This window comes from Rana temporaria, chromosome 1, assembly GCF_905171775.1.
Source record: "Rana temporaria chromosome 1, aRanTem1.1, whole genome shotgun sequence".
Taxonomy (NCBI): domain Eukaryota; kingdom Metazoa; phylum Chordata; class Amphibia; order Anura; family Ranidae; genus Rana; species Rana temporaria.
Window position 1 is genome coordinate 569,407,381 of NC_053489.1, and position 26,788 is coordinate 569,434,168.

The 26,788-nt window shown below is 39.5% G+C and overlaps 1 protein-coding gene across 3 annotated transcripts in view; it reads right to left on the bottom strand.

Moving 5' to 3' along the window:
- Nucleotides 1-4,445: 4,445 nt before the first annotated feature.
- SLC7A2 (solute carrier family 7 member 2) overlaps nucleotides 4,446-26,788 on the bottom strand; it is a 166,848-nt gene continuing 144,505 nt past the window's right edge. For all 3 annotated transcript variants that reach the window (XM_040334610.1, XM_040334605.1, XM_040334609.1), the window contains exons 9-12: nucleotides 22,778-22,983; nucleotides 11,184-11,350; nucleotides 8,571-8,679; nucleotides 4,446-5,627 (exon numbers count right to left, since the gene is read on the bottom strand). In XM_040334610.1, the coding sequence (XP_040190544.1) occupies nucleotides 5,437-5,627; nucleotides 8,571-8,679; nucleotides 11,184-11,350; nucleotides 22,778-22,983 (673 nt within the window). In that variant the 3' untranslated portion in view covers nucleotides 4,446-5,436. The remainder of the gene's footprint in view (nucleotides 5,628-8,570; nucleotides 8,680-11,183; nucleotides 11,351-22,777; nucleotides 22,984-26,788) is intronic.

The following is a 26,788-nucleotide window of genomic DNA, read 5'->3' on the forward strand; positions in this document are numbered from 1 at the left end:
TGAACTGTTAGGACCTAACAAAAATGGATGTGGGTTTGCCCCCAGAGGCTTACATTTTTGCTGAATTTGTATTTTAATATTTTGGAAAATATGTTCTGACTATATTCAATATACTTACCCTAACATAAAATAAACCATACTAACATCTAATAAAGTCTATGATATCAAGTCAATATATTAACAAATGTATTTTCAACTAAGCTTATTAAGAATGTTTCAATCTTGTTAAATACATTTTCCTACATTAATATATGTAATATATTTAAAATAGATACATAAATATCACATGATGATGTATGTATTTGTGTGCTGTGTTTACAGTATGGGCCAGGTCAATGAAAAATAGATAGTTTGGGTATAGAATGGACTGGGATGCTATTAAAGCGGAGTTCCACCCAAAAATGGAACTTCCGCTTTTTGGAATCCTCCCCCCCTCTGGTGTCACATTTGACACCTTTCAGGGGGAGGAGGAAGCAGATACCTGTGTAATCCAGGTATTTGCTCCCATTTTCGGGCATAGGTTGACGTGGCAACCTACGCCAGATCCGGTGCCTACTTTTCCCCCCCCCGCTGTCTTCTGGGAGACACACACTTCCTGATTCCCTTTCTGAAGATGGCAGCGCCTCCACCCGAGAGACAGATCGGCTTCGGGTGCCAACATCGGGGGTGCCCAGGACAGGTAAGTGTCCTAATATTAAAAGTCAGCAGCTGCAACATTTGTAGCTGCTGACTTTTAGTAGTAACGTTTTGATAAGCTTTTGTTTTTGCTAGATAGCAATAGATATATTTTCTGTGTAAAATTAGGTGCTGGCTCTGGTTATGTAGATTGGGGAGCCCAGATAATTGTTTTGAAGGACTCCCTCTTACATGTATGTTTAATAACAGCAGTTTTCTGTATGTGTGGTCCTTTCAGGGACCAGTGTTAGAGATTTTTATTTTTGGATAGGCTAGGTAGAGTGCCGTTCCTCTTTAAGGGAAAGGAGCAAAAAAGTTAAACAACAATAATATTTACAGCTGTGTGGACTATGCTAATATTTTTCTTTTAATCAATGTTACTAATTTAGTAATATCTATTGTATTTACATAATGGCACAGTGTGCTATAAGACAAAAAAAGTTCTCTGAATACATTTATTTCGATCTTTTTATTTGGCCTTAACTACAATATGTAAACGGTTCTTAGCAGCAGCAACTGGTGTCAAGATTATAAAATACTGTGATAATAACACTGCTCTACTTTGGCATCATGAATGAATGTGTGACCTGGAAATAGGTTATAACCCTATTTAGTATTTATTTCAACCCAAAATTCTTATACCAGATATACTTTAAATAACAGAGTATTTTGTATATCAGTTATAAAAGGAAAAGGATATAGTAAGAATAATATTGTGTACATTTATTTAACTACAGCTTTTTTATTTATTTTTTGCAGAATAAATTGGTGTTATCTTTTATAAGTTAAGGCTGGATATTTAATCCATTCACATTAGGAATTCTGTATTTGGTAATAAATTTTCACATATTGGTTAAAAGAGAACTTAAACAATGGTCAAGCAACAGAATTCAGGGTTGAAAGTGTATACTATAATTTCATTTTGAAATAACTCCCTTATTAATGCAATTTACTAGCTTTGCAGATGCTTCAGGTTCCAATGCTTTAGTAGTCAGGCCCAGCCTTATTGGTGGAAAAAAACGACTTCATCGCTAGTACTGGAAGTCTGCAGGTAGTGCTTGAACTTTGGGGAGATAGGAGATTTAGCAGCAGCGTTTCCAGCAAAGGACAGCACGGAAGTAAGCTGCTGTTCCTTAAAGAGTAACTCAACTTTTGTTGACGAAAAAGCAGTCCCCTCTGGGTGATAGTGTACACTGCAAGGATTTTAACAAATTATGTTGTAGATTCCTGCCAGTTTCTGCTCTCAAGTAATAGTTCTATGCTGGGCAGTGTCCTGCGCAGATTGATTCTGAATGGGAGTGACAAATTCACTTTATTCAGCTTGCACTTTCTGTGTTCTGATGAGAAAAGCTGCAGTGTCTGCACCCCTTTAGAAGTGCACATTTTTTCACCCAAGCATTAAAATACATTTCTGGAGGCGTTCTGTACACCAGGAGCCATATTGCATTGACTCTACAGAATATTACAGCACTGCAGTTTGATAAAGTAATTTTTAATAACATTAAATTACAATATGGCTTGTGTAGCAATTGTATATGCTATATTTTTATTTTTTTATTTGCTATATTATTGTTTTCACCAAAGTGGAGTTGACTTGTAGGACTTTGAGGAAAACTTAATACATATATACTATTTAACTAAAGGGTCATTATTTTGTTATGTACAAGTGCAAAAATAACACTTTTAAAATAGCAAATATGCATATAAGAAAAACAGATAAACCCTGGTTCATAAAAAGCATATGGGTTTAGCACAGTGCATAGAATATTAAATATATTTCCATACCTGAATATGATGACTAGTTTAAGCAATAGTGTAACAGTGTTAGACAATGTATCGGTATACAAACCACTGGTTAATTTTTTGTAAGCTTCCCAACTCTGATGATTAGCATTAGCTAATACATTGTTTATGGTGGTGTGGATGATGAAGTGTAAATAATTTTTTATATGCAAAGTCACAATAATATTACTATATTAGCAAAACTGAATAAAACAGCTAAAACAAATCAAGATGGGCTGTACTATGGTAAAGCGAAGCGAGACATTATTTGTTTCTTAAGGAGATTTAAGTACTTTTTAAAGGCTTATTTAAGAAAACAAAAGTAACCGATAGTAGCCAATCATTTCACTTCCAGACATCTAACTTCAGTATACTGAAATGTGATTAGCTACTGGTCACTGCACCATGTGAAGACTAGACAAGTTAGGGGCTGCATCTCTTACACTGTAATTCCTGTGGTTTGAATTATGTCCTTTTTCCCATGGCCTATCCTGAAAATGCTTATAGACCAATTACCATGCTGACCTTTTTTAATACTTTGACTTGGAAAAACACACTGAAAAGCACTTCTGACCTCTCATTGACCTGCCTAATTTGCACACGTCTTCCATGTAACTAATAGGTCACCAATGTAATTACAGTGGAACCTTGGTTTACGGGTAACGCAGTTAATGAGCATTTTGAATAACGAGCAATTTTATTTTAAATTCTGACTCGGTTTGCGAGTGTTGTCTCGCAAAACGAGCAGAATTCAAGCCAATGGGGTGTGCAGTACCGCATTCGGCCAGAGGGGCGGGGGCACCGATGACACTCGGAATGGTTCGGAGCCGAGGCTTTCCGGCGCCCCCCCCAACCTCTGGTTACATGCAGTATTGCATGCCATAGAAGTCAATGCGGAACAAATTATCTTTGTTTTCATTGACTTCTATGGGGAACTTTGTTTTGATTTGCTAGTGCTTTGGATTACAAGCATACTCCTGGAATGGATTATGCTTGTAATCCAAGGTTCCACTGTATGCGAATTGTGAAATTATTCCAACAGGGCAAACACCAAAAATATAACTGCAAGTTAACACAAATAAATAGGCTCCTTAAAAAGTGACCTAAAACAACGTATAGATAATAAAAACACATGCAGGTATTTTCCAATGCATCTGGTATGAACAAGTTCCAAGAATACCTAGTAGAGGATACCATCGTCTGAGCACAAAATTGGGTTCAAGGATAATAACTTTTTCGGTTCACCCAAGTCAATTCTGCTTATTACAGCAAAAATTAACCCTGAGGTTTTCATTGGTTGGTTTCTAAAATTTCCACCCTTGGTTTGGAAAAAAGTATTTCATTTTATAGCTAACAGTTAGTTTCCAAAGGCTCTTATGTAAAATATTCAGGAGATGCAGATGAGAGGTGCTGCATCCACTATTAGTCCAAAATCACAGTGCGATGCGAAATAGAGTCAGTTGTAGAGCGCATTGACCCTGGTCACGTAGTTCCTACACACACAATGGCCTCGGAAAAGACACTTTGAGAAAGGTCCAGGGGTTTAGGATGAAACAAAAGTATTACCCATGGTTTTAGAGACCAAAATTGTTTCTCACAATGATAAATCCAGGATACAAAGCCAACACAATTTGGGAGTTTTTACATTACCCCATTCATAAAGGATTTAAATACTTATTGGATGAAAATTGGTCCACGGGAGAAAAAAAAGCAGAAGTAATTCCTCCTTCTACTGAAACACACTTCAGAAGTCCTCTCAGCTAGCTGCTGAATCTTTTTTTCAATAAAGAGTTATTCAATGACCACATTATTCCTCCGTGTCCACCATTTTCCATTCCAATAACCACTTCAGGTTCGGAGGAAGGGGGTAATGTACAAAACTGCAAAACACATTGGCTTTTTATTCTCGATTTATCAGAATAAAATAAATAATTATATACATTGTGGGGTGCTAATGTTTTATCCCCGGAAAAAAAAAAATACATGTCAATGGTTAAACATTTTAGAAAATGATGATGTGTTTATTCTGTTACCTCAGGATTCTTTTGTATGACATGCTCACACTGCATATCAACAAAATTAAACTGCTGGATGGTTCAGACCATTGGAAATAATGACTGTCAGTCATATCTGACCTGGCTTCTTGGTAAGTATGGGATACTAAGTTTTATTTAACTGTAAAAAACATTGCGCAGTACTGACTTCTCATAAGGCAGTGGTGATAATGCATAAAAAAGATTGTAACCCATCTATAGATTAATGTCGATATTAGAGATGTTTCATATTGAGTGAGAAAAGGTTACAAGGTTATGGCTTTGCATTATTTAAAAAACTGGGAAATACTACAATCAGTCCAGCCCCTGTATATATGCATGGGCATACTTGCTAGCTCAGTAGATATAATTACCTTAACGCTGCAAGCAAGTTTCCCAATGCAAAGTTAAGACTCATTTAAAAAAGTAAAAATCATTCCTGAGAAACATCTGTTGTGTAGATTTGAAGGTGATTATCCCAATAACAATAATAAACTAGTGCTAATAAAAAAAATAAGCTATGTTTGTACATTCAATTTAAATTAAAAAAAGACGTTCGGGAATGTGGCATGCTGCCTAATTAAAAAAAAAAAAAGTAACAAAAATCATTTTTCTATTTGAGCTTCTCACATTTTAACTTTCATTCAGTCGCTGAAAAGCTCTTGCACAGTATGATATGTACACTTAAAATAAAGCAATTTAGCAGCAAGACCTCAAAACACCTCTCATATTTCTACGGAGACATGGAAAACAGAGTTACAACTATGTTATTTTTGGTAGAACACATGGATCCACAGAAAAGAGTTCTATCCCACTGTGATCTGTCATCGTTCCAGCATTTTGCACACAGTTCTTTTAATATCAAACACTGGACAACTTATCCTAATGCAGGTGCAGTGTGCGGCATGAAAGAGGCCTCTTCTATTCTTTCAAGACTTGCTAATCACTAGCATTCACTTGTCCTTTCACGTAAAATAAAATGGTCACTTTCTTTGGCATTTTCCTCTTCATTTTCCTTTTCTGGAGTTTTTTCTTCCATACCACTGTTTTCTGAATCACCATCATCATCATCATCTTCTTTTTTGGGTTTCCCTTCAAGACTATGTCTAATGCCATAAGCAAAGTAAATCAGAAAACCTGCAAAAAAATGTTTAATAATAATTATTTTGGTAGACATCGTGCACTGTATTAAACAAAAAAGAAGAAAGCCAGCAAGTTCGGGATGGATTGATTGCAATTAGGTTTTTATGCTTTCTGTATGCCCAATGGGGATATTCACCCACTCTGTTTGACCCAGTGACCATTGTCATTAACAGAATGTGATGGGTAAATCTTCCAATTGGATACCTGGGTGACACCTGTCCAAGAGGTGAATTCCCTGCACTTTTTCAGAGATTTTCTTTTACTTCTGTTTCCGTCTCTGGGAAAGGAATTGAAAGAAAATCTCCTCAACAGGGCACAGACAGCAAAACATTAATTGGTATGGGTTTTACAATGCATGTATAGCCAGAAGTTTTAGCCTCTTCCTACTCTAGCCAAAACTAAAAGTCTATTCTAGTTACCGTATTTATCGGCGTATAACACGCACAGGCGTATAACACGCAACCTAACTTTCAGAGGGAAGTTTCAGGAAAAAAACGTTCTACACCCCCCTGCGTATAACACGCTGGCACAGTTTACACTCTATTTTCAGGGTAAAAAAGTGAGTGTTATACGCCAATAAATACAGTACATATAATTGCAAAATACACTGATAAGCACAAGCATTTGCTTTCTTTAAAGAGGAAGTAAACCCTGATGAGTGTTACTTCCTTTTTGTTTCCCTGCCTAGCATAATGGGCTACTATGCATCGCATAGTAGCCCATTATGTGACACTTACCTGCAGGAGAAGCCCGCAATGTCCCTGTCTTCCTCGCGAGTAGCAAGCGTCCATTCTTCATCCCTCTTCCTTCCGGGGCCCGCGAACTCCGGCTCTGTGAGTGGCCAGAGTCGCGTGATGTCTCGTGACGTCACTCCCATGCGCATGGGAGCCTCCACTCACGGCATGACCCGAGTTAGAAAGGGCACAGCGTGCCCTTTCTAACTCTGGCGCATGCGCAGAACAAATTGCCGTACGGTGATTTGCAAATATCTCCTAGACCATGCAGGTCTGGGAGATATTTCAAGCACCTACAGGTAAGCCTTAATCTAGGCTTACCTGTAGGTTAAAGTGGTTGTAAAGGGTTTACAACCCCTTTAAAGAGGAGTTGTAAACCCTCTTTTTTTAAATAACAAACCTGTCATACTTACCTCCGCTATGCAGTTCGTTTTGCACAGAGTGGCTCAAATCTGCCTCTTCTGGGGTCCCCCGCCAGAGCTGGTGGCTCCTCCCCACATCGAGTGCCCACGTTGGAAAAAGCTCTCCTAAGGTCGACACCCGTACAGGCGCTCTCCTGAGTCCTGCTTCTGTGTCCACTGACACAGAATGCAGGCTTCAACCCCACCCCCCGCGTCACTGGATTGGGAGCCAACAGCTCTGCTGCTATCAATCTATCCAATCAGGTGTGCATATTCCTGGCCAGAGAAAGATCAGGATCAGGTAAGTAAAATGGGGGCGGGGGGCTACAGCACCGCCACAGAAGGTTTTAAGGTGAAAAACCATGAGGGTTTACCACCCCTTTAATACCTGCAGTGCTGTCTGAAAATGGTGTTTGCAAAACCAATGAACATAACAAAGCATTAACCTCTTGGGATGAGAATAAATATCTTATGAAACATTTAGTATGTGGGCAGGACTTAACACTCGACAGTAGCGCTCACTAATGCCTGTACTCAAAGTGGAGGCCACTGAGCTCTGATTTAGAAGCACACTGAATAGAAGCAAGCATGCTGTACTTGCACAGTTCTGTACATTCCTCTTTTTATTGCGCATACCTCATATTGGGCTGCTCTGTAACTTCACCAAATGGATGTAGAAACTCTGTATGGGTACTGTGAAGCCTATACCACACTCCACCAGCACAGCAAGACATGTCACCTCACTTCCAGTGACATAATAAGATTCTCCTGGCACAAGAATTTAACTCTTCACATGTTCCTAAGCTTCTCCACTTCCAAGGCCTCAAACTCTTTCTACACCTCTTCAGTGACATCTCAGGCAAAGCACATGGTCCCTCTATGTGGGGACACTGATCGTTAGGGAGGGGGTTAAGCTTGCAAACCCCTCACTATCAGGACCTTCAGGCACCCATCCCATGCCACTATGACTTAAATTGGCTGGCTGCATAAGCACCCGACATTATTCCGGTTGCCCCTAGCAAAATGATCAAGCATTCACCCAAAGTAGGTACCTGTATACAATATGAAAAATGGGGGAACTAATGCGCAAACCAACAAGGGATAAAATATACTAAAAATGAAAAAAGTAGCAGCCACCTAAAAAGTGTTCACACACTAAAAGCTATAACAATAAAAAAGGGTGGGGGGGAGGGGGCGCTTACTATAAAATATTTTAAACTATATGAAATAGCGTGCATAAAACACCAAATAATTGCAAAACATATCAATAAATGACTCTTCATAGAAGTGAAATAACACTTAATTAACAAATTAATTAAAAAGTGCAACAATCCAGTGCAGAAATGACCTGTGTAAAAAAAAATACATAAAATCCGTGTATGCAAAATACATACACTAGAAACGAACTGTATACAATTGTGCAATAAACAGTCTTTAGGGCAGAAAAAGCTGTTCCAAAAAAACTTTGTGCTGGAAAATCTCTAAGCCACACTCCACAGCAATGTGCAAATAAATCCAAACAGTGCAGAAGTATGCAAAATACATACACTACAAATAAATGTATACAATTGTGCAATAAACAGTCTTTAGTGCAGAAAAAACTATTCCAAAAAAAACATGCAAAATAATGCAAGTCCTTGTGCTGGAAAATCTCTAAGCCTTTTTTTTTTTTTTTTTTTTTTTAGCTACACGTTCAACTCTAGAGGAAATGCTTCACAAATACGTTTTCCATTCTTCCTTCCTTGCATGGAAACAATTTTCATTTTGACTAAAACATAACTTTAAATTGTAATCCTACTTACCAAGAGCCATCCAGGCGCTAAACCTTATCCAGGTGTCACCACTTAGCTGCACCATTAAATAAACATTTACCAGTACGCTAAAAACTGGCAGATAAGGTAGGAGCGGAACCTACAGAAGAGAAGAATACATTTGGTTTTACACAATTTTGCAAGTAATAACAATCAAAGAATGTATTTTAAACACATCACATCTTGCAGTTGCAAATTGCTGCAAACATTACTGCATGTTCATTTTAGCATGTTCATATCATTTAAAAAGTTGCTTGCAATCCTTTTTAACCCGCAACATTTCTGTTTTGCCTGATCATCTTACCATGAAGTTCCTTATTCAAAAAACTGTCTGCAAATTGTGCTCCTGTGTTGTTACCATGTCATATTTGCCTCTGGTTTAGACTGCAAGGGCCATGCAAACACACAGACATTTTCAGGAGTATGCGGTAGGGTCACTGAAGAGTGCAATTGTCTTGGGTTGTCAATATAGGGGAGAGACTAGTGAAACTAATTGGCATGGTTGCCATGGGAATTATATATGGTGGGTATGTTGGAGCTGAGGGGAACAGGGGTGTCATATGTTAATTTGACATATCATGGAACATGGGTGTAACATGTTACGAAAGGTGAACCTAACGTTTAAGCAAGTAGTGTTTGTCTATTTTTGTGATGGAGATGAGGATCAGATAATGTTATGGCAAATAATGTCTTAAAACAAGTTAATTCTAAGGGATTCACATTCTTTTTCTTGCCACTTTAAATGCACCTATTTTAATAAGAGAAAAATATGCACATTTAAATTTTCTTAGCAGTTGCGATGCTTTGCAGGCTCCAATGCAATCTGTGCATCATATGTGCAATTTACAGGCTATTGCAGAACTACTGTCTTGTGCTTAACAAGGTGTGGACATTTATGGGGCTGGAAGATGTAAACAAAATATTACAACAGTTGCACTAAATTCAAATGAATATCAAGAGCTACCAGGAGGAAGCACCCTGCGATTCAGTTAGGTGTGTGTATGTTGTGTGTGGGGGTAATGATTTGAAGTGGGGAGGTGTTGATGAATGTGATGATATACTGTGTACATGGGTGTAACATGAAACCTGGTCTAAAGACGATCTATCCTTTTAAGAGGGAGGAAAAGCAGCATAATCGGTTGCGCTACATTGCAAGGAGCATCCTATTAGAAAGGAAAGAACAGAGTGGTAGAGAGTTGAGCTCATCAGTCTGCTGCTTCTCCTTTCACTGTTCAGTCACAAGGTATAGGTGATAAAAAGACCTGGAAATGTTAATGAATTGCAGCATAGAAAGATCAGTTCCCCTGCTGGGCAGAGATGTGCTGTGTGGCAGAGCTATGTATTCGGGTTGTCCCGATACCGACCGATACTGAGCATTTGCGCGAGTACTTGTACTCGCGCAAATGCTCCCGATGCTTCCCCCGATACTCCCCCCCCCCACGAGTGGCGCGCAGCTCCGCTTCCTCCTCCATGCTACCACTCCCCCCGCGTCTCCAAGTGTCCGCCTTCTGATTCACTCCGGTGTCCCATACCGCACTCGTTAATTGGCTACGAGGCAGCACACACACCTGGCGGTGATTGGTTGCGGTCACCAGTCTTCCTGGTGATTGGTTACTTGTTTTTGAGTGAAGCCTCGTTCTTGTGGCGCGGCCACCAATCAGTAGCTGTGTCCCGGAAGGGGCTGGGTTCTAGCCATAGCGAGGCTCGGTACGCAGTACTGGTGTGTAGAGAAAGATGAGCGCGGCGAAGAGAATAAAGCGGGAGGCGGGGGAGCCACTGGAGGATAGGTGAGGGCAGCCTGTACTACTGGGGGGCGGTGTGCGCCATATCACTGGGGGAGGAGGCCTACAGTGTGCTCCATATCATGGAGATATGTTGTGTACATGGAGGAGGGGTGCACGTTGTTTATACCGGCCCTCAATGCTTTATGGAGGCTCCTTACCCTCACTGTGCTTCCGTGTGAGAGGTCAGGATCCTTCTAGATCCTGCTCTGAACTGTTGGATCTTTTTTTAGAACAGCTGGCTGAGCTCCACTGTAGGCTGCTGTCGTTGCTGTTTCAGGTTCTGGAAGAATCCCAACCTGGGATCTACCCAGCTTCCTGATTGGCAAATGGCTCCAGATCCCAGAACACAACTAAGAGCTGAAGCCGGCTGCACCCATCCCTCTCCAGCCCCATGCTGCAGTGAGTGCTAGAGGGGCAGAGTAGAAGGCTGATTATCAACAGTCACTAGGGACATGGCTGCATTTAGGGACAAGGCTGCATTTAGGCTTCATTTAGGGACATGGCTTCATTTAGGGACATGGCTGCATTTGGGGACACAAGGCTGCATTTAGGAACATGGCTGCATTTTTAAAAAAAAGTATCGGTATTCGGTATCGGCGAGTACATGAAAAAAAGTATCGGTACTTGTACTCGGTCCTAAAAAAGTGGTATCGGGACAACCCTACTATAAATATCTCAGTACTGAATTAACAGAAATACAAATCTTTTGGCATGTAAACCAGCTACCATGTACAATCATATTTCATCTGTGCATTTAGCTGTTCGTCTGGAGTTCAGCATTTTTGGTAAATAAGCACTGTTTATTATAAGAGAAATTTACCATGAAAGCAACTTTATGTTGGTTCTGTGGTTGCCTCCAGATGATAAACACAATAAAGCAGATGAGTATGACGAATATTGCAAGAAGAGCGATACTCCATGCCTCCAAATTGGCTATTGCTGTCACTGCATACGTCGTCAAGACACTTAATGCACAAATAATACATGCTGTAGAAAGAAATATACAAGTACTTTTATCCATTTGCTTGTTTTAGAATTCCATTAATAAATAAATTCAATATATACAGGGCCATAATTACTATTCATACACCAAAGGCAGTACTTGTTGTTACTTTATGCATATCTGCTTAATTATGTAGCTGTGAAGCCCTGACAAGCCACCTGCCATCCATCTTTACACTAAATTCTCATCCTCTGCAACCAGCAGGGATTTCAAATTAGTTTTAATGTGAGTACCTGCAATGGTTTTGTCCATAGCACAAGGAACAGAAGAAAAGTAATACAAAATCCTGTTTGTAGTGTCTTTCAGTTTCCTACCCGTAGCTCAGAAAGTCTCATGTTTCTGGTGTAGGGGTGGTTGGGGAGGTGTTCCAGACTGATTTGGGAAGCATCTTTGTGACCAACATAAAAAAATGAATGGAAGCCCAACGAAAAAAAATCACAACACAAAGGGATACTAAATAAAGACTTCGCGTATGTAGCTAATTTACATATTTCAACTCGTAAATCAGCGTACATGTCCCTAGCGGCCAGCGTAAAAATGCAGTTACGATCCGACGGTGTAAGAGACTTATGCCTGTCGGATCTAACAGATATCTATGCGGAACTGATTCTAAGAATCAGGCGCATAGATACGACGGCACAACGCAGAGATACGATGGCGTATCTGGAGATACGCCGTCGTATCTCCACTGAGAATCTGGGCCTAGCTGTGCTGATAAATAATGATTTTCTTATTTTCATGGGTTGGTATCACTGGAGCACCATCTTATTGAATAAGACTGAGCAAAAGTGAATAATTTCTGTCCCTCTTCAACCAGAGATGCGAATCGCTGCAATTAATGATTTTATGCAATAGGATAATAAATACTTCTTCCCAAAAAAGTGTTAGTGATTGCACACAAAAGGGGATTTACGACTTACGGATGCACATGAAGCTAAAGAAGTGCACGTCCATTAAATATATACAGCCAAAAAGTAGGGCAGTGTCTCTTCTGAATGATAATTGATTGATAATTGCTAATAGTTTACCCAAGAAAATGGGTAACAAAAAATTAAATGCAAATAGATTGTCCTTTTCAGACTGTGTGCTTGAGGTGGGCAAACTGATTTGTGTGAACCAGGTTTAACTCTGCATGAACCTCTCCCCATTTACACCTCTCAGATAGGGTTACATCTTCATACATTACCCTGTTATAGAAGTATTTCAGGAGCACAATGGTTATACACTCCATGAGAACGGTGCACGTGCCCGGCGGCGGCAATGTCCGCCGGGCACCCGTGATTGCCCGCAATCATGGAAGGACCATGGATCTGTGTGTGTAAACACACAGATCCACGGTCCTGTCAGAGGTGAGGAGACCGATGTGTGTTCCCAGAACAGAGGAACACAGATCGGTCACCTCCCCTTGTTAGTCCCCTCCCCCTACAGCTAGAATCACTTCCAGGGAACATATTTAACCCTTTCATCCCCTAGTGTTAACCCCCTTCCCTGCCAGTCACATTTACACAGTAATCAGTGCAGTTTTATAGCACTAATCGCTGTATAAATGTGAATGGTCTCAAAAATGTGTCAAAAGTGTCCGCCGCAATGTCACGGTCACAATAAAAAAATCACAGATCGCCATCATTACTAGTAAAAAAAAAGAAAAAAAATGCCATAATTCTATTCCCTATTTTGTAGATGATAGAACTTTTGCGCAAACCGATCAAATACGCTTATTGCTATTTTTTTTTACCAAAAATATGTAGAAGAAATAGTGATATTTATTAAATCAAAAAGTAAAAGATGTTGTGTTTTTTTCAAAATTGTCGCTCTTCTTTTGTTTATAGCGCAAAAAATAAAAATTGCAGAGGTGATCAAGTACCACCAAACGAAATTATATAAATTATATAAATAGTGAGATATCAAAGATTGCTACCATTTGAGCTAAAAAGCTCTAATTGCAAGCCTACTTGCAGCGGCCGGCCAATACTGCACTAATGAACCTAGTTCATGTGAAGTGCAACAAAAACCACATAAAAAGCACAAACAATTGACAAACATGAAGGACAAAAATTATGGCGATCCGGATGCCTAATGACTCACTTCTGTGATCTTTCAGATGCGTCTGTGTAGGCAGCATGTGTGGAGGGTAGTGACGCCGTGCATTCGATCGTGTCATCCGACACTATTTTGTTCCATATGTTACCAGGTCCTGGCTGTAGATTCAGGGTATGAGCCTTTCATCCGCACAAGATGAGGAATACTATCGCAAGTAGTGTTCATTAATTTTTAGCCTCTTTGTTTACTTTTCGTTTGGTGTAATTCAAACTTTTTCCAGATTCCCGCTGCGGCAGGGCGTAGTTTGGATGGCGTCCGGCGCCCTGTGACGTCAACGCGTTTCGCAACATGGGTGCGTAGCTTCGTCTGGACTTCTGCTGTCCATTCTCTAATTCTTCTATAATCTTGTTAGAACCACACACGGTTTATTTTGACCAGGATTGTCAGCAGAAGTGAGTCATTAGGCGTCCGGATCGCCATAATTTTTGTCCTTCATGTTTGTCAATTGTTTGTGCTTTTTATGTGGTTTTTGTTGCACTTCACATGAACTAGGTTCATTAGTGCAGTATTGGCCGGCCGCTGCAAGTAGGGATAACATCCCCTTTTCTTGTATGCATAGTTTTGGCTACGGTGGTGATCCCTAATCTACGGATGTGACTATTTATAGACCCATTAGATATCAATGTATAAGTGATTGGTGGGGACATGCTAATTTTTCTTCGATGTTTAACCACCAAACGAAAGCTCTATTTGTGGGAAAAAAAGGACGTCAATTTTGTTTGGGAGCCACGTTGTACGACCGCGCAATTGTCATTCAAAGTGCGACAGCGCTGAAAACTAAAAATTGGTCTGGGCAGGAAGGGAGTGGTTAAAGTGAATCTAACCCATAAAAAAGTAATATTTTGCAACTTACTAGTTCTTACATGTGTAGACACATAGGCACAGGAAGTGTGTTATTCCAAGCATTGGAATTGAAAATAAAGGGAAAAATCCTGAAAAAATAATACTGCATCCACCTCTAAGGAATAGTAAGCTGCACTATATAATTTTTTTGTTTTTGGGTTTAGATATGCTTTATGTCCCGTGTATGTTAAAACAACCTTGTGTACTGCAGACTGCAACACACACATTTTCCTGAAAACAAAGTTGGCACGCTTTTCTGGTCTTATAGGTAACAAATACCATTTTGTGGATTTTTTTTTCTTCTCAAAGGTTTATACACACTTTAAATATCTATTTGTTTCTGTTTCTATGTTAGAAAGACAATCCCCTATGCACACTGTGATTTAAAATGTAAAAAAGTTTATATTTATTGGCATCCCGGTCTTATGCCATGTACACACGATCGGAAATCCGACAACAAAACTGTGGATTTTTTTCCGACGGAATGTTGGCTCAAACTTGTCTTGCATACACACGGTCACATAAATGTTGTCGGAAATTTTGAACGTCAAGAATGCGGTCACGTACAACACTACGGCGAGCCGAGAAAAATGAAGTTCAATGATTCTGAGCATGCGTTGAATTGATTCCCAGCATGCATAGGATTTTTGTTTGTCGGAATTGGTTACAGACGATCGGAATTTCCGACAAGAACTTTTGTTGTCGGAAAAATTGAGAACCAACTCTCACATTTTTGTTGTCGGAAATTCCAACAGCAAATTTCTGATGGAGCCTACACACGGTTGGAATTTCTGACAAAAAGCTCACATCAAACATTGGCTGTTGGAATTTCCAAACCAGATGCAGTTTACATGAAAGTTAACTATTCATAACAGTCAACACACAGATTTGAGGAAGACAGTAATGTCCCAACGCGTTTCAAATTTTATAAATTATAGCTCATTCTTCTTTAGGGTCACATAAATGTCAAATATTAGAACCATAGTCATTATACACAATAAGTTTGAGATGGAAATATATCTATAACCACTGACCCATTCAGGTAAGAGGGTTTGGACATGGAACTGCATCAACAATTTAAAGAAAACGCTTTCATTTGCTGCTGTGTGTCTCAGATGGAGCATCAGGAGGAAGGCACTAGAACATCCACTTCCCCAACCACTGAGGGATAAGTGTAAATCCCTGCCAAATGGTACTTAATATCCATGCATGATAGGCCCCATCTAACAAGGAAGTATTAAAGGAATGTATATGTATATGTAGATCTGAGTAAGTTGATATAAAATTTGAGTAAATCAAACATATTGGCGAAAAAGCTTACTTGGGTTTCTTATGGGTGTGTATAGATGAAATAGTCTCCTATCAGAGGACAACAAGTCCACAAGGATGCCAGGCAGGTCTGAACCCTACAGGTAAACCTTACTACATACTGGTTATCTTTTCCAATTATGAGAGCCTACGTTTGTGGATCCTAATTTTCTTTCATACCCTGTTCCCCTAGGTACTTCAATTGGGGTTTTCTGAGACACTATTGATACTACTACTACACTTAGTATCTTGTGGATATCAGGACTGACCCTTCATCTCACTCTTGCTGAATGAGTCGTTTAATCCTTCATAGGCTTCCAAATAAGATAAATCAAGATAAACCTCTTAATCACGTCTATATTTATATGGTTTGCACTTTCTGTGCATTACTAATTTAACTTTCCTGTTCTAGATGTTATATGTTTATCCTAGTGAACTTTTTCTCCTTAACCCTGTGGGCTTGCTGTCCTCTGATAGAAGACTATTGTGTCCATACACACCCCTAGGAAACCCAAGTAAGCTTTTTCATCAATATGTTTGATTTAATCATATTTTATCTCAGCTTACTCAGATATTCACATACATACATACAGTATCTCACAAAAGTGAGTACACCCCATACGTTTTTGTAAATATTTTATTATTTATTTTTAGTCGAAAACATTGAAGAAATTACACTTTGCTACAATGTAAAGTCGTGAGTGTACAGCTTGTATAACAGTGTACATTTGCTGTCCCCTCAAAATAACTCAACACACAGCCATTAATGTCAAAATCACTGGCAACAAAAGTAAGTACACCCCTATAAAATGTCCAAATTGGGCTCAAAGTGTCAAAATTTTGTGTGGCCACCATTTTTTTCCAGCACTGCCTTAACCCTCTTGGGCATGGAGCTCACCAGAACTTCACAGGTTGCTACTGGAGTTCTCTTCCACTTCTCCATGACAACCTCATGGAGCTGGTGGATGTTAGAGACCTTGCTCTCCTCCACTTTCCATTTGAGGATGCCCCACAAATGCTCAACAGGGTTTAGGTCTGGAGACATGCTTGGTCAGTTCTTCACCTTTACCTTCAACTTCTTTAGCAAGGCAGTGGTTGTCTTGGAGGTGTGTTTATCATGTTGGAATACTGCCCTGCGGCCCAGTCTCCAAAGTGAGGGGATCATGCTCTGCTTCAGTGTGTCACAGTACATGTTGGCATTCATGGTTTCAATGAACTGTAGCTCCTCAGTGCCGGCAGCACTCAATCAGCCCCAGACAATGAAACTACCACCACCATGCTTGACTGTAGGCAAGACACACTTGTCTTTGTAATCCTCACCTGGTTGTTGCCACACATGCTTGACACCATCTGAACCAAATAAGTTTCTCTTGGTCTCATCAGACCACAGGACATGGTTCCAGTAATCCATTTCCCTAGTCTGCTTGTCTTCAGCAAACAGTTTCTGGGCTTTCTTGTGCATCATGCAGACCAATTTGATGCAGTGTGTGGTGTATGGTCTGAACACTGACAGGCTGACCCCCCACCCCTTCAACCTCTGCAGCAATGCTGGTAGCCCTCATACATCTATTTCCCAAAGAGAACTTCTGGATATGACACTGAGCACGTGCACTCGCCTTCTTTGGTCGACCATGACGAGGCCCGTTCTGAATGGAACCTGTCCTGTTAAACCGTATAGTCTTGGCAACTATGCTGCAGTTTCAGTTTCAGGGTCTTGGCACTCTTCTTATAGCCTAGGCCATCTTTATGTAGAGCAACAATCCTTTTTTTCAGATCCTCAGAGAGTTCTTTGCCATGAGGTGCCATATTGAACTTCCAGTGACCAGTATGAGAGAGTGAGAGTGATAAAACCAAATTTAACTCACCTGCTCCCCATTCACACCTGACCTGAGTCACATGACACCGGGGAAGGAAAATGGCTACAGTAATTGGGCCCAATTTGGAAATTTTCACTTAGGGGTGTACTCACTTTTGTTGCCAGTGATTTAGACATTAATGGCTGTGTGTTGAGTTATTTTAAGGGGACAGCAAATTTACACTGTTATACAAGCAACTTTACAAAGTAGCAAAGTGTTATTTCTTCAGTGCTGTCATATAAAAATATATAATAAAATATTTATAAAAATGTGAGGTGTGTACTCACTTTTGTGAGATACTGCATACATTCCTTTAATTCTTCCTTGTTAGATGGGGCCTACCATGCAGGGATATTACGTATCATTTGGCTGGGATTTCAACTTATCCCTCAGTGGCTGGGGAAGTGGGTGTTCTAGCGTCTACCTCCTGATACTCCATCTGAGACACACAGCAGCAAATGACAAGCGGTTTCTTTAAATGGTTGATGCAGTTCCATGTCCAAATCCTCTTACCTGAAGGGGTGAGTGGTTATATATATATTTCCATCTCAAACTTATTGTGTAAAATAACTATGGTTTTAATATATTTTTTGTATTATAGATAACAATTTTTTTACATGTATGTGCCCCCTAAAGAAGAATGAATAATTTATAAAACTTGAAATGCGTTGGACCATTACTGTCTTCATCAAATCTGTGTTGACTGTTCTGAATAGTTCTATGTCATGTAAACTGCATATGATTTTTAATTTCAGTGTATGGAATTATTTTGTAACCTGTTTTCAATAAAAAAAAATATATCTTTTACATATTATTGAAGTTGTGGATGCCCTAAAAAGTTACATTTAGAGGGTATTTTTAGTTTTATGTACTATATTAGGGATGCAGGCTTCCCATTTCTTCCCTTTAGCAGCAAACCTTCCTAGAAGGTTTAAGAGTATGTCTATGGGAATGCCTGACCATTCTTCCAAAAGCGCATTTGTGAGGGGCCATCCCCAAACTGTCCCCACAATGTTGGGAGCATGAAATTGCTCAAAATGTCTTGGTATGCCAATGCCTTAAAGGCTAAGTTCACCTTTTTTTCTAAATTTCAGCTCCCCTATGTACAAATTAGCATTAATGTACTTATTTTGCCAAAATAAAACAGCTTTCCATTTATTATACGCATGCCTACTTCACTGTCTTTATGTCTGTTTCAAAACACTGCTCGATTACTTCTGCCTAACTCCCTGGACAGACTTTAGGTCATGACACAGGAAGGAGTTGACCAGCTGTGGGTAGTAGATGCAGGGTGCGTGCTAATGAGATCAGTTGGTCAACTCCTTCCTGTGTCATGACCTAAAGTCTGTCCAGGAAGTAAGGCAGAAGTAATCAAGCAGTGTTTTGAAACATCCATAAAGACAGTGAGATAAGCGAGCGTATAATAAATGGAAAGCTATTTTATGTTGGCAAAATAAGTACATTAATGCTGTATTGGTACATAAGAGAGCTGGAATGCAGAAAAAAAAGTGAACTTATCCTTTAACCACTAGCTGACCAGCCGCCGCAATTATACGGCGGCAGGTCGGCTCGGCTGCGCAAAATCATGTAGCTATGCGTAATTTCGCATTGCAGCCATTAGGGGCGCGTGCGCGCCGCCTGCTCGCCCCTGGTGCCGACCCGTGTGCCTGGCGATCGCGATCACTGCCGGGAACCCCGCGATCGCTCGTTACAGAGTGAGAACCGGGAGTTGTGTGTGTTTATAGCGCAAAAAATAAAAACCTGCAGAGGTGATCAAATACCACCAAAAGAAAACTCTATTTGTGGGAAAAAAAGGACACCAATTTTGTTTGGGAGCCACGTCGCACGACCGCGCAATTGTCAGTTAAAGCGACGCAGTGCCGAATCGCAAAAAGTGGCCGGGTCATTGACCAGCAAAATGGTTCAGGGCTGAAGTGGTTAAGAGTTCTCTTCACTAAGGGGCCAAGCCCAACCACTGAAAAACAACCCCACACCATAATCCTCCTGCCACCAAATGATTTGGAACAGTGCACAAAGCAAGGTCCATAAGGGCATGGATGAGCGAGTTTGGGGTGGAGGAGTTTGACTGGCCTCTACAGAGTCCTGACCTCAAACCGACAGAACATCTTTGGGATGAATTAGAATAACGACTGCAAGCCAGGCCTTCTTGTCCACATCAGTGCCTGACCTCACAAATGCGCTTCTGGAAGAATGGTCAAATATTTCCCATAGACAAACCTTGTGGACAGCCTTCCCAGGAAAGTTAAAGCTGTTGTAGCTGCAAAGGGTGGGCCAACTCAATATTGAACCCTACAGACTAAGACTGGGATGCCATTAAAGTTTGTGTGTGTGTAAAAGCAGCCGTTCTAATATTATTTTGGTAATATAGTTTATTTTTACAAATAGTTTACTGCTGTCATTGGGTGATACCTGGAGAGGTTTGTGTTTTATTCTATTTTTATTTTAAGTTAAAACCTGAAGTAAAGAACTCAATAATACTTTTTTGTTTAGGTTTAGAATGCCAAAAAATATTAAATGTATTAGCTTCAATGTCTTGGTCTATTAGTTTACTATTTATAAAAACTGGAAAGAACATATAAAGAAACTTGAGTTGTTGCCCAGAACGATCCTTTATTCCCTTGCAAATTTAAAGAAGGATTTCGATCACTGCCACTTGTAATAAATAAGGAATGTGACTGGTCCCTATAGACAAGAACTCACATTTTCTTTCCACTCGGTCTTTAAAACTGTTTTATATACTTTTTTTTATTTGGGGAAAAAAAATTTAAATGATGGCATAATACAGGTGGGTGTCTGGTTAATAGTTGTACTCTACCCAGTGTTGTATTGATCCAGAAGGTTGATGAAAGGGCACCTGAGGTCCAATGCCTAAAATATGTATGTATGTATGTATGTATGTATGCCCCCCTCTTCATGGTTTGATATTTGTTTTGTTGTATTCTTTTTCAGCTTGTATTTTGCATTCTGTATTTTGAATACATAAAAACTGAAAAATGATGACATAGTAGAGTGTTTTAGTTTGCACTAATTTTTATATTTGCAAATTGCAGCGGTGCAAAAATATTTCTCCGGCATATTTGTTCCTCAGCGTTTTCGTTATTCAAGCACACTACAACTTAAACTCTCTGAAAGTGAAAATATATATACAGTGCCTTGCGAAAGTATTCGGCCCCCTTGAACTTTGTGACCTTTTGCCACATTTCAGGCTTCAAACATAAAGATACAAAACTGTAATTATTGGATATTTCAAACTTTTTTAACAATTAAAAAACTGAAAAATTGGCCGTTCAAAATTATTCAGCCCCCTTAAGTTAATACTTTGTAGGGCCACCTTTTGCTGTGATTACAGCTGTAAGTCGCTTGGGGTATGTCTCTATCAGTTTTGCACATCGAGAGACTGAAATTTTTGCCCATTCCTCCTTGCAAAACAGCTCGAGCTCAGTGAGGTTGGATGGAGAGCGTTTGTGAACAGCAGTTTTCAGTTCTTTCCACAGATTCTCGATTGGATTCAGGTCTGGACTTTGACTTGGCCATTTTAACACCTGGATATGTTTATTTGTGAACCATTCCATTGTAGATTTTGCTTTATGTTTTGGATCATTGTCTTGTTGGAAGACAAATCTCCGTCCCAGTCTCAGGTCTTTTGCAGACTCCATCAGGTTTTCTTCCATGGTCCTGTATTTGGCTCCATCCATCTTCCCATCAATTTTAACCATCTTACCTGTCCCTGCTTAAGAAAAGCAGGCCCAAACCATGATGCTGCCACCACCATGTTTGACAGTGGGGATGGTGTGTTCAGGGTGATGAGCTGTGTTGCTTTTACGCCAAACATAACGTTTTGCATTGTTGCCAAAAAGTTTGATTTTGGTTTCATCTGACCAGAGCACCTTCTTCCACATGTTTGGTGTGTCTCCCAGGTGGCTTGTGGCAAACTTTAAATGACAATTTTATGGATATCTTTAAGAAATGGCTTTCTTCTTGCCACTCTTCCATAAAGGCCAGATTTGTGCAGTATACGACTGATTGTTGTCCTATGGACAGAGTCTCCCACCTCAGCTGTGATCATGGACCTCTTGGCTGCATCTCTGATCAGTCTTCTCCTTGTATGAGCTGAAAGTTTAGAGGGACGGCCAGGTCTTTGTAGATTTGCAGTAGTCTGCTACTCCTTCCATTTCAATATTATCGCTTGCACAGTGCCCCTTGGGATGTTTAAAGCTTGGGAAATCTTTTTGTATCCAAATCCAGCTTTAAACTTCTCCACAACAGTATCTCGGACCTGCCTGGTGTGTTCCTTGTTCTTCATGATGCTCTCTGCGCTTTAAACGGACCTCTGAGACTATCACAGTGCAGGTGCATTTATACGGAGACTTGATTACACACAGGTGGATTCTGTTTATCATCATTAGTCATTTAGATCAACATTGGATCATTCAGAGATCCTCACTGAACTTCTGGAGAGAGTTTGCTGCACTGAAAGTAAGGGGGCTGAATATTTTTGCACGCCCAATTTTTCAGTTTTTTATTTGTTAAAAAAGTTTGAAATATCCAATTAATTTCGTTCCACCTCATGATTGTGACCCACTTGTTGTTGATTCTTCAAAAAAAAAATAGTTTTATATCTTTATGTTTGAAGCCTGAAAAGTGGCAAAAGGTCGCAAAGTTCAAGGGGGCCGAATACTTTCGCAAGGCACTGTATATATATATATATTTAACATTTTGGGTTCTGTAATGTTGTTGGCTAAGAAACGCTGACCATATCACCTTTTATTTGCCTCTTTGTGCCTCTCTGACCACAGCCCAGGTTTTGCTTACAGAAAGACTCCCTGTATATTATTTTCTCATGTAGCAGTCTTCTGTCCCACATGCTGTGGTAGGCAATGCTGCTCCAAAGAAGTAAATAAAAACTATATATTTTTTTCTACTTTTAGCATTACATGCCTTCAGTCCCCAGACCAGCAAACAAAGCAAACAAAAAAAAAAAGTAGTAAAATAATGTTCTTAGCTAAAATGTTTTCCTGGCTTTACTTCTAGATGTATGTTATGATGGAAAAGGAGGAGAAATACGCTGGAACCTTAACAGGCTTTTTTCCCTCTGCTTTTAAATAAAAAAAATACACTGTAATAGGCCAATAATGTTCCTATTATGGCCTCTTTTCTCTGCCTTGCAAACATGGGACGGGATGGGATGTTACTTGGATAAAACATTGGACCCAAGCTGCTTACTACACTTTGTGGATCTGACATAACTTAATAGGCAGAAGCAAACACAGATTTTCAGCTTACCTAGCAGCCCCACTAGTATGCTGACCACAGAGGCAGACTGTTCTGTTGGCACACTGGCAGGGTAGAGAAGAGAATGAAAACTAAATCTTTGTTCTTGTAGCATCATGATTTGAGACTCGTTCATCATTGATTCCCTTTCTGATGCAGATAACATTTCTTTCTCTGGAGCACCTTTAGGTTTCTCATATCCCAATCCAGGCTGATACCTGTGCAGAGGAGCACACATTGTAATAAAAAAAATATTATTGTATGGATTACTATCTATAACATTACAGTAAGGTTATGGCAAAATGGATATGTCTAAACAGCTTAAAAAAATCAAATTTAAAGCCAAATCTTTGTGAGAGCCTTGTGATTTATATATGTCTATTTAACTGGTATAATTATTATTATTATTATTTTTAAACATCCAATTTAGCACTCCATTGCTTAGCCATTGTCTGCTTACATATTTTTGTATGTTGAATTCTGGATGACCAGGGTTGAGTTTCAAGTTATTTTATCTGCAATAGAACACTGCCAGCATGTAGGAGGCTGTTATTGGCCATATGCAAGCACCCCCTGGGTACAACCATCAATGTGCCATGCAGTACTCAAAAATCTTCAAACTATTTTCACAATAAATCTTTATTCAACCCCTTCTTTGTGTTAGGAACACATCTTTGTTTCTGTATTTAAATTCTTGGTCACGTTATGTATTGTAATACTTTCCAAATATAATAAAAATTATGACGCATTACTGGACTACAGTGGCAAAATCCAAAAATGAATAAAAGACCAGTCAAGAATATGTGAGACATTGACCAGTTTTGTTTACTTGAAAGAACTAAGAAACTGGTCACATGGAGGCACCCAAGTAAAAAAAAAATGTAACACATATTTTAAAGATAAGCTATGATGGTTATTTAACCTTTCACCTTTGAAACTGTTACATCTGTTTTTTTACTACTATATATCAGTAGAGTATTGTAATCCATCATTAAAGAGATACCCTTTGTTAGCTAACTAAAGGTATTAAAGATACAAGCTTTTGGGATAACCGTATACATGTATTAAGCCTAAAGGTGGGATCTAAGATATCCTAAAGGTATGCATCTTTCAGATCCATGGTTTTGATTGATACCTTGGAGTAATAAATCACCTGCCAGGTTTTGAAGCTACTTGGGACTCTAATAGAGAGATTTGGTCTCATTTCCTATTCCAGGACAAGGACACAGACCACAATAAAAAAACTGATAGGACCTCTAACCCTTCTTCAGCTTTATTCAAAACGAAATAAACCCTTTAAAAGACTCTGCACTGCATGGGAATAACAAATCTGTAAATTTAAGTTTTGTAATTTCAGCCTGAGCTATTGGGCTTTGTAAACAACAGGATTTGTTCACGTGAAGATAAGGAAGACACTGGAAAATATATTCTACCTGCTGGATGGATATGAATTTATGTTTAGTTAAATTAAAGTCTGTATTTACATATTTTTTCATGCAAATATGCAGTACAAAACATTGTCTGGCTAACTTTCGCCCTGATTCCACCCTTTATTCCTCATGGAACACATTTTAAGTCCAGGGATGAGATCATTAGGCTGTTTAGTTAAAGTACTTACAAAATAACAAACACTGATTATTCTTCTATCATACAGTATATTCAATTCCTCTGTATACAGCTAAAGCAACCAATGGAGGTCATGCCAGAAAATGAGAAAAAACTGTATTAGGGCATTGATTACAAAATCGTTTTTTATTAACAATAAAATTATAAAACAATGACGGTTTAACCAAGATAGCCAGTTAAACAAGCATTTATTACTTTGTGGCTGTTGTAAGCATAATATTCTGCTATAGACAGCTGCAAGGGCAACTAAGGATAAGTTTAAATTTGGAATGCACAAAGCGGAAAAGAGGACAGAGACTGGAGAGACTGAAAGGTCCAACTGAAAGGTGAACGTAGCAAAAGCTGATGTCAGTGTTTCAGCTACAGTGACAATTGACTATCCAATAAACTATTGAATGAACAACATATTTTATAATAAAAAAGTGTTTGTTTAGTTAAAAGAAAATGTTTAGTTTTTATTTAATTTTTTTTGGTCATTATTTAATGTGCTCATAAATACATAAAATACAGTTAGTTTTTTAATTTTTAAATTACTTTTGTTTTAGTTGGTCAAATATGAAATATTGCAAATGATCCTCTCATATTTACATACAAAGCCAAGAATGTAAGCCCATGACTCATTTTCACATGTCTACCCTGTTCATTATTTATTGTGCTCACTAATAAAATAGTTAGGGGCAGATCCATGAAGAAGTTACGACGGCGTATCTTCTATTTTGCTCCGGCATATCTTTGTTTTGTATCCACAAAACAAGAAACGCCTAGATCTGACTGGCGTACGTCATAGTATGCCGTCGGATCTAAGGTGCATATTTACGCTGGCCGCTAGGTGGCGCTTCCGTCGAATTACGCATCGAGTATGCAAATTAGCTAGATACGCGAATCCACAAACGTACGTCCGGCCGGCGCATTTTTTTACGTCGTTTCCGTTAGGCTTTTTTCGGCGTAAAGTTACCCCTGCTATATGAGGTGTACTCAATGTTAAGTATGGACGTCGTTCCCGCGTCGAATTTTGAAAATTTTACGTCGTTTGCGTAGGTCGTTCGCGAATAGGGCTTTGCGTAGAATGACGTTCACTTCGTAAGCATTGGCTTGTTGCGGGTTAATTTCGAGCATGCGCACTGGCATACCCCAACGGACGGCGCATGCGCCGTTCAGAAAAAAACGTCATTTACGTTGGGTCAAGTAAAATTAACATAAAACACGCCCACATCTTTAACATTTGAATTCCGCGCCCATACACCGGCAGATTTACGATACGCCGCCGTAACTTTAGCAGCAAGTGCTTTGTGAATACAGCACTTGCCTCTCAAAGTTGTGGCGGCGTAGCATTAATACGATACGCTACACCTGCCGAAAATTACGATCCGCTACGTGGATCTGGCCCTTAGTTTTTAAATGTTTTATTACTTTTGTTCTAGTTAGGTAAATTTGCCCAAAAATTGCATATCATCCTCTCATATTTACATACAAAGCCAAAAGTTGAAGCCCTGGACTCATTTTCACATGTCTACCTGTCTTTTCTTGTTTTAATTATTTTCTGAGCTGCTATGCTAAAAACTCCTTTCGAGGAGAAAGAGAACCTGGAAGTTTACAGTTTCTGCAGTAGATCCAGAGATGGAGGGTGCTAAGGTGCTCAGGGTGCTACAAATCTTGACCCAATTCTTCTGCCTTCCTACTGATCAATGAGGTTGTCCATCAGACTAAATGGATCAATAGGTAGCCTTGGCAGATATGATAGGGGGGGGGGGACAAATTTGATCTTGCAGGAAGAAGAAAACGTGCATAAAATTCCAGCTACCTTTATCTTTGGATCATTTTGATATAGAGTTTTTGTTCACTCTTGTTCTCTTGTTAAAGTCCATCATAACATGAAGGGAAATCATTCTCAACCAGGAGTTTAAACCTCTCCCTCTCTTGAATTGGATTTCCACTTTATTAACCTACTGTATTATCTGTTATAGCAAGAGTTCAGCACATGGCTGTGATTAATCAATAAGAGGCCAGGCTATTATATGGTTACATAGTTGATAAAGTTGAATAATGACACCAGTCCATCCAACCTATGTGGGGGTGGTAGTCTATTTATTTCAATATCATTTTTCCCATATACCTGTATATAGAGTTACTTTAAATTATCGACATTCCGCACCACTAACTGTGGAAGGGAATTTTACATACTTAGGCCCGGATTCACAAAGCACTTACGCAGACGTATCTCGAGATACGCTGCGTAAGTATAACTATGCGCCGTCGTATCTATGTGCCGTGCCCACAATCTGAGATGTGCCTAAAAATAGACTTCCTACGACCAATGTAACTTGCCTACGCCGTCGTATCGTGGGCGCATATTTACTCCTGGGCGCATTTGCCGCTCCCATAGATTTTTTATGCACA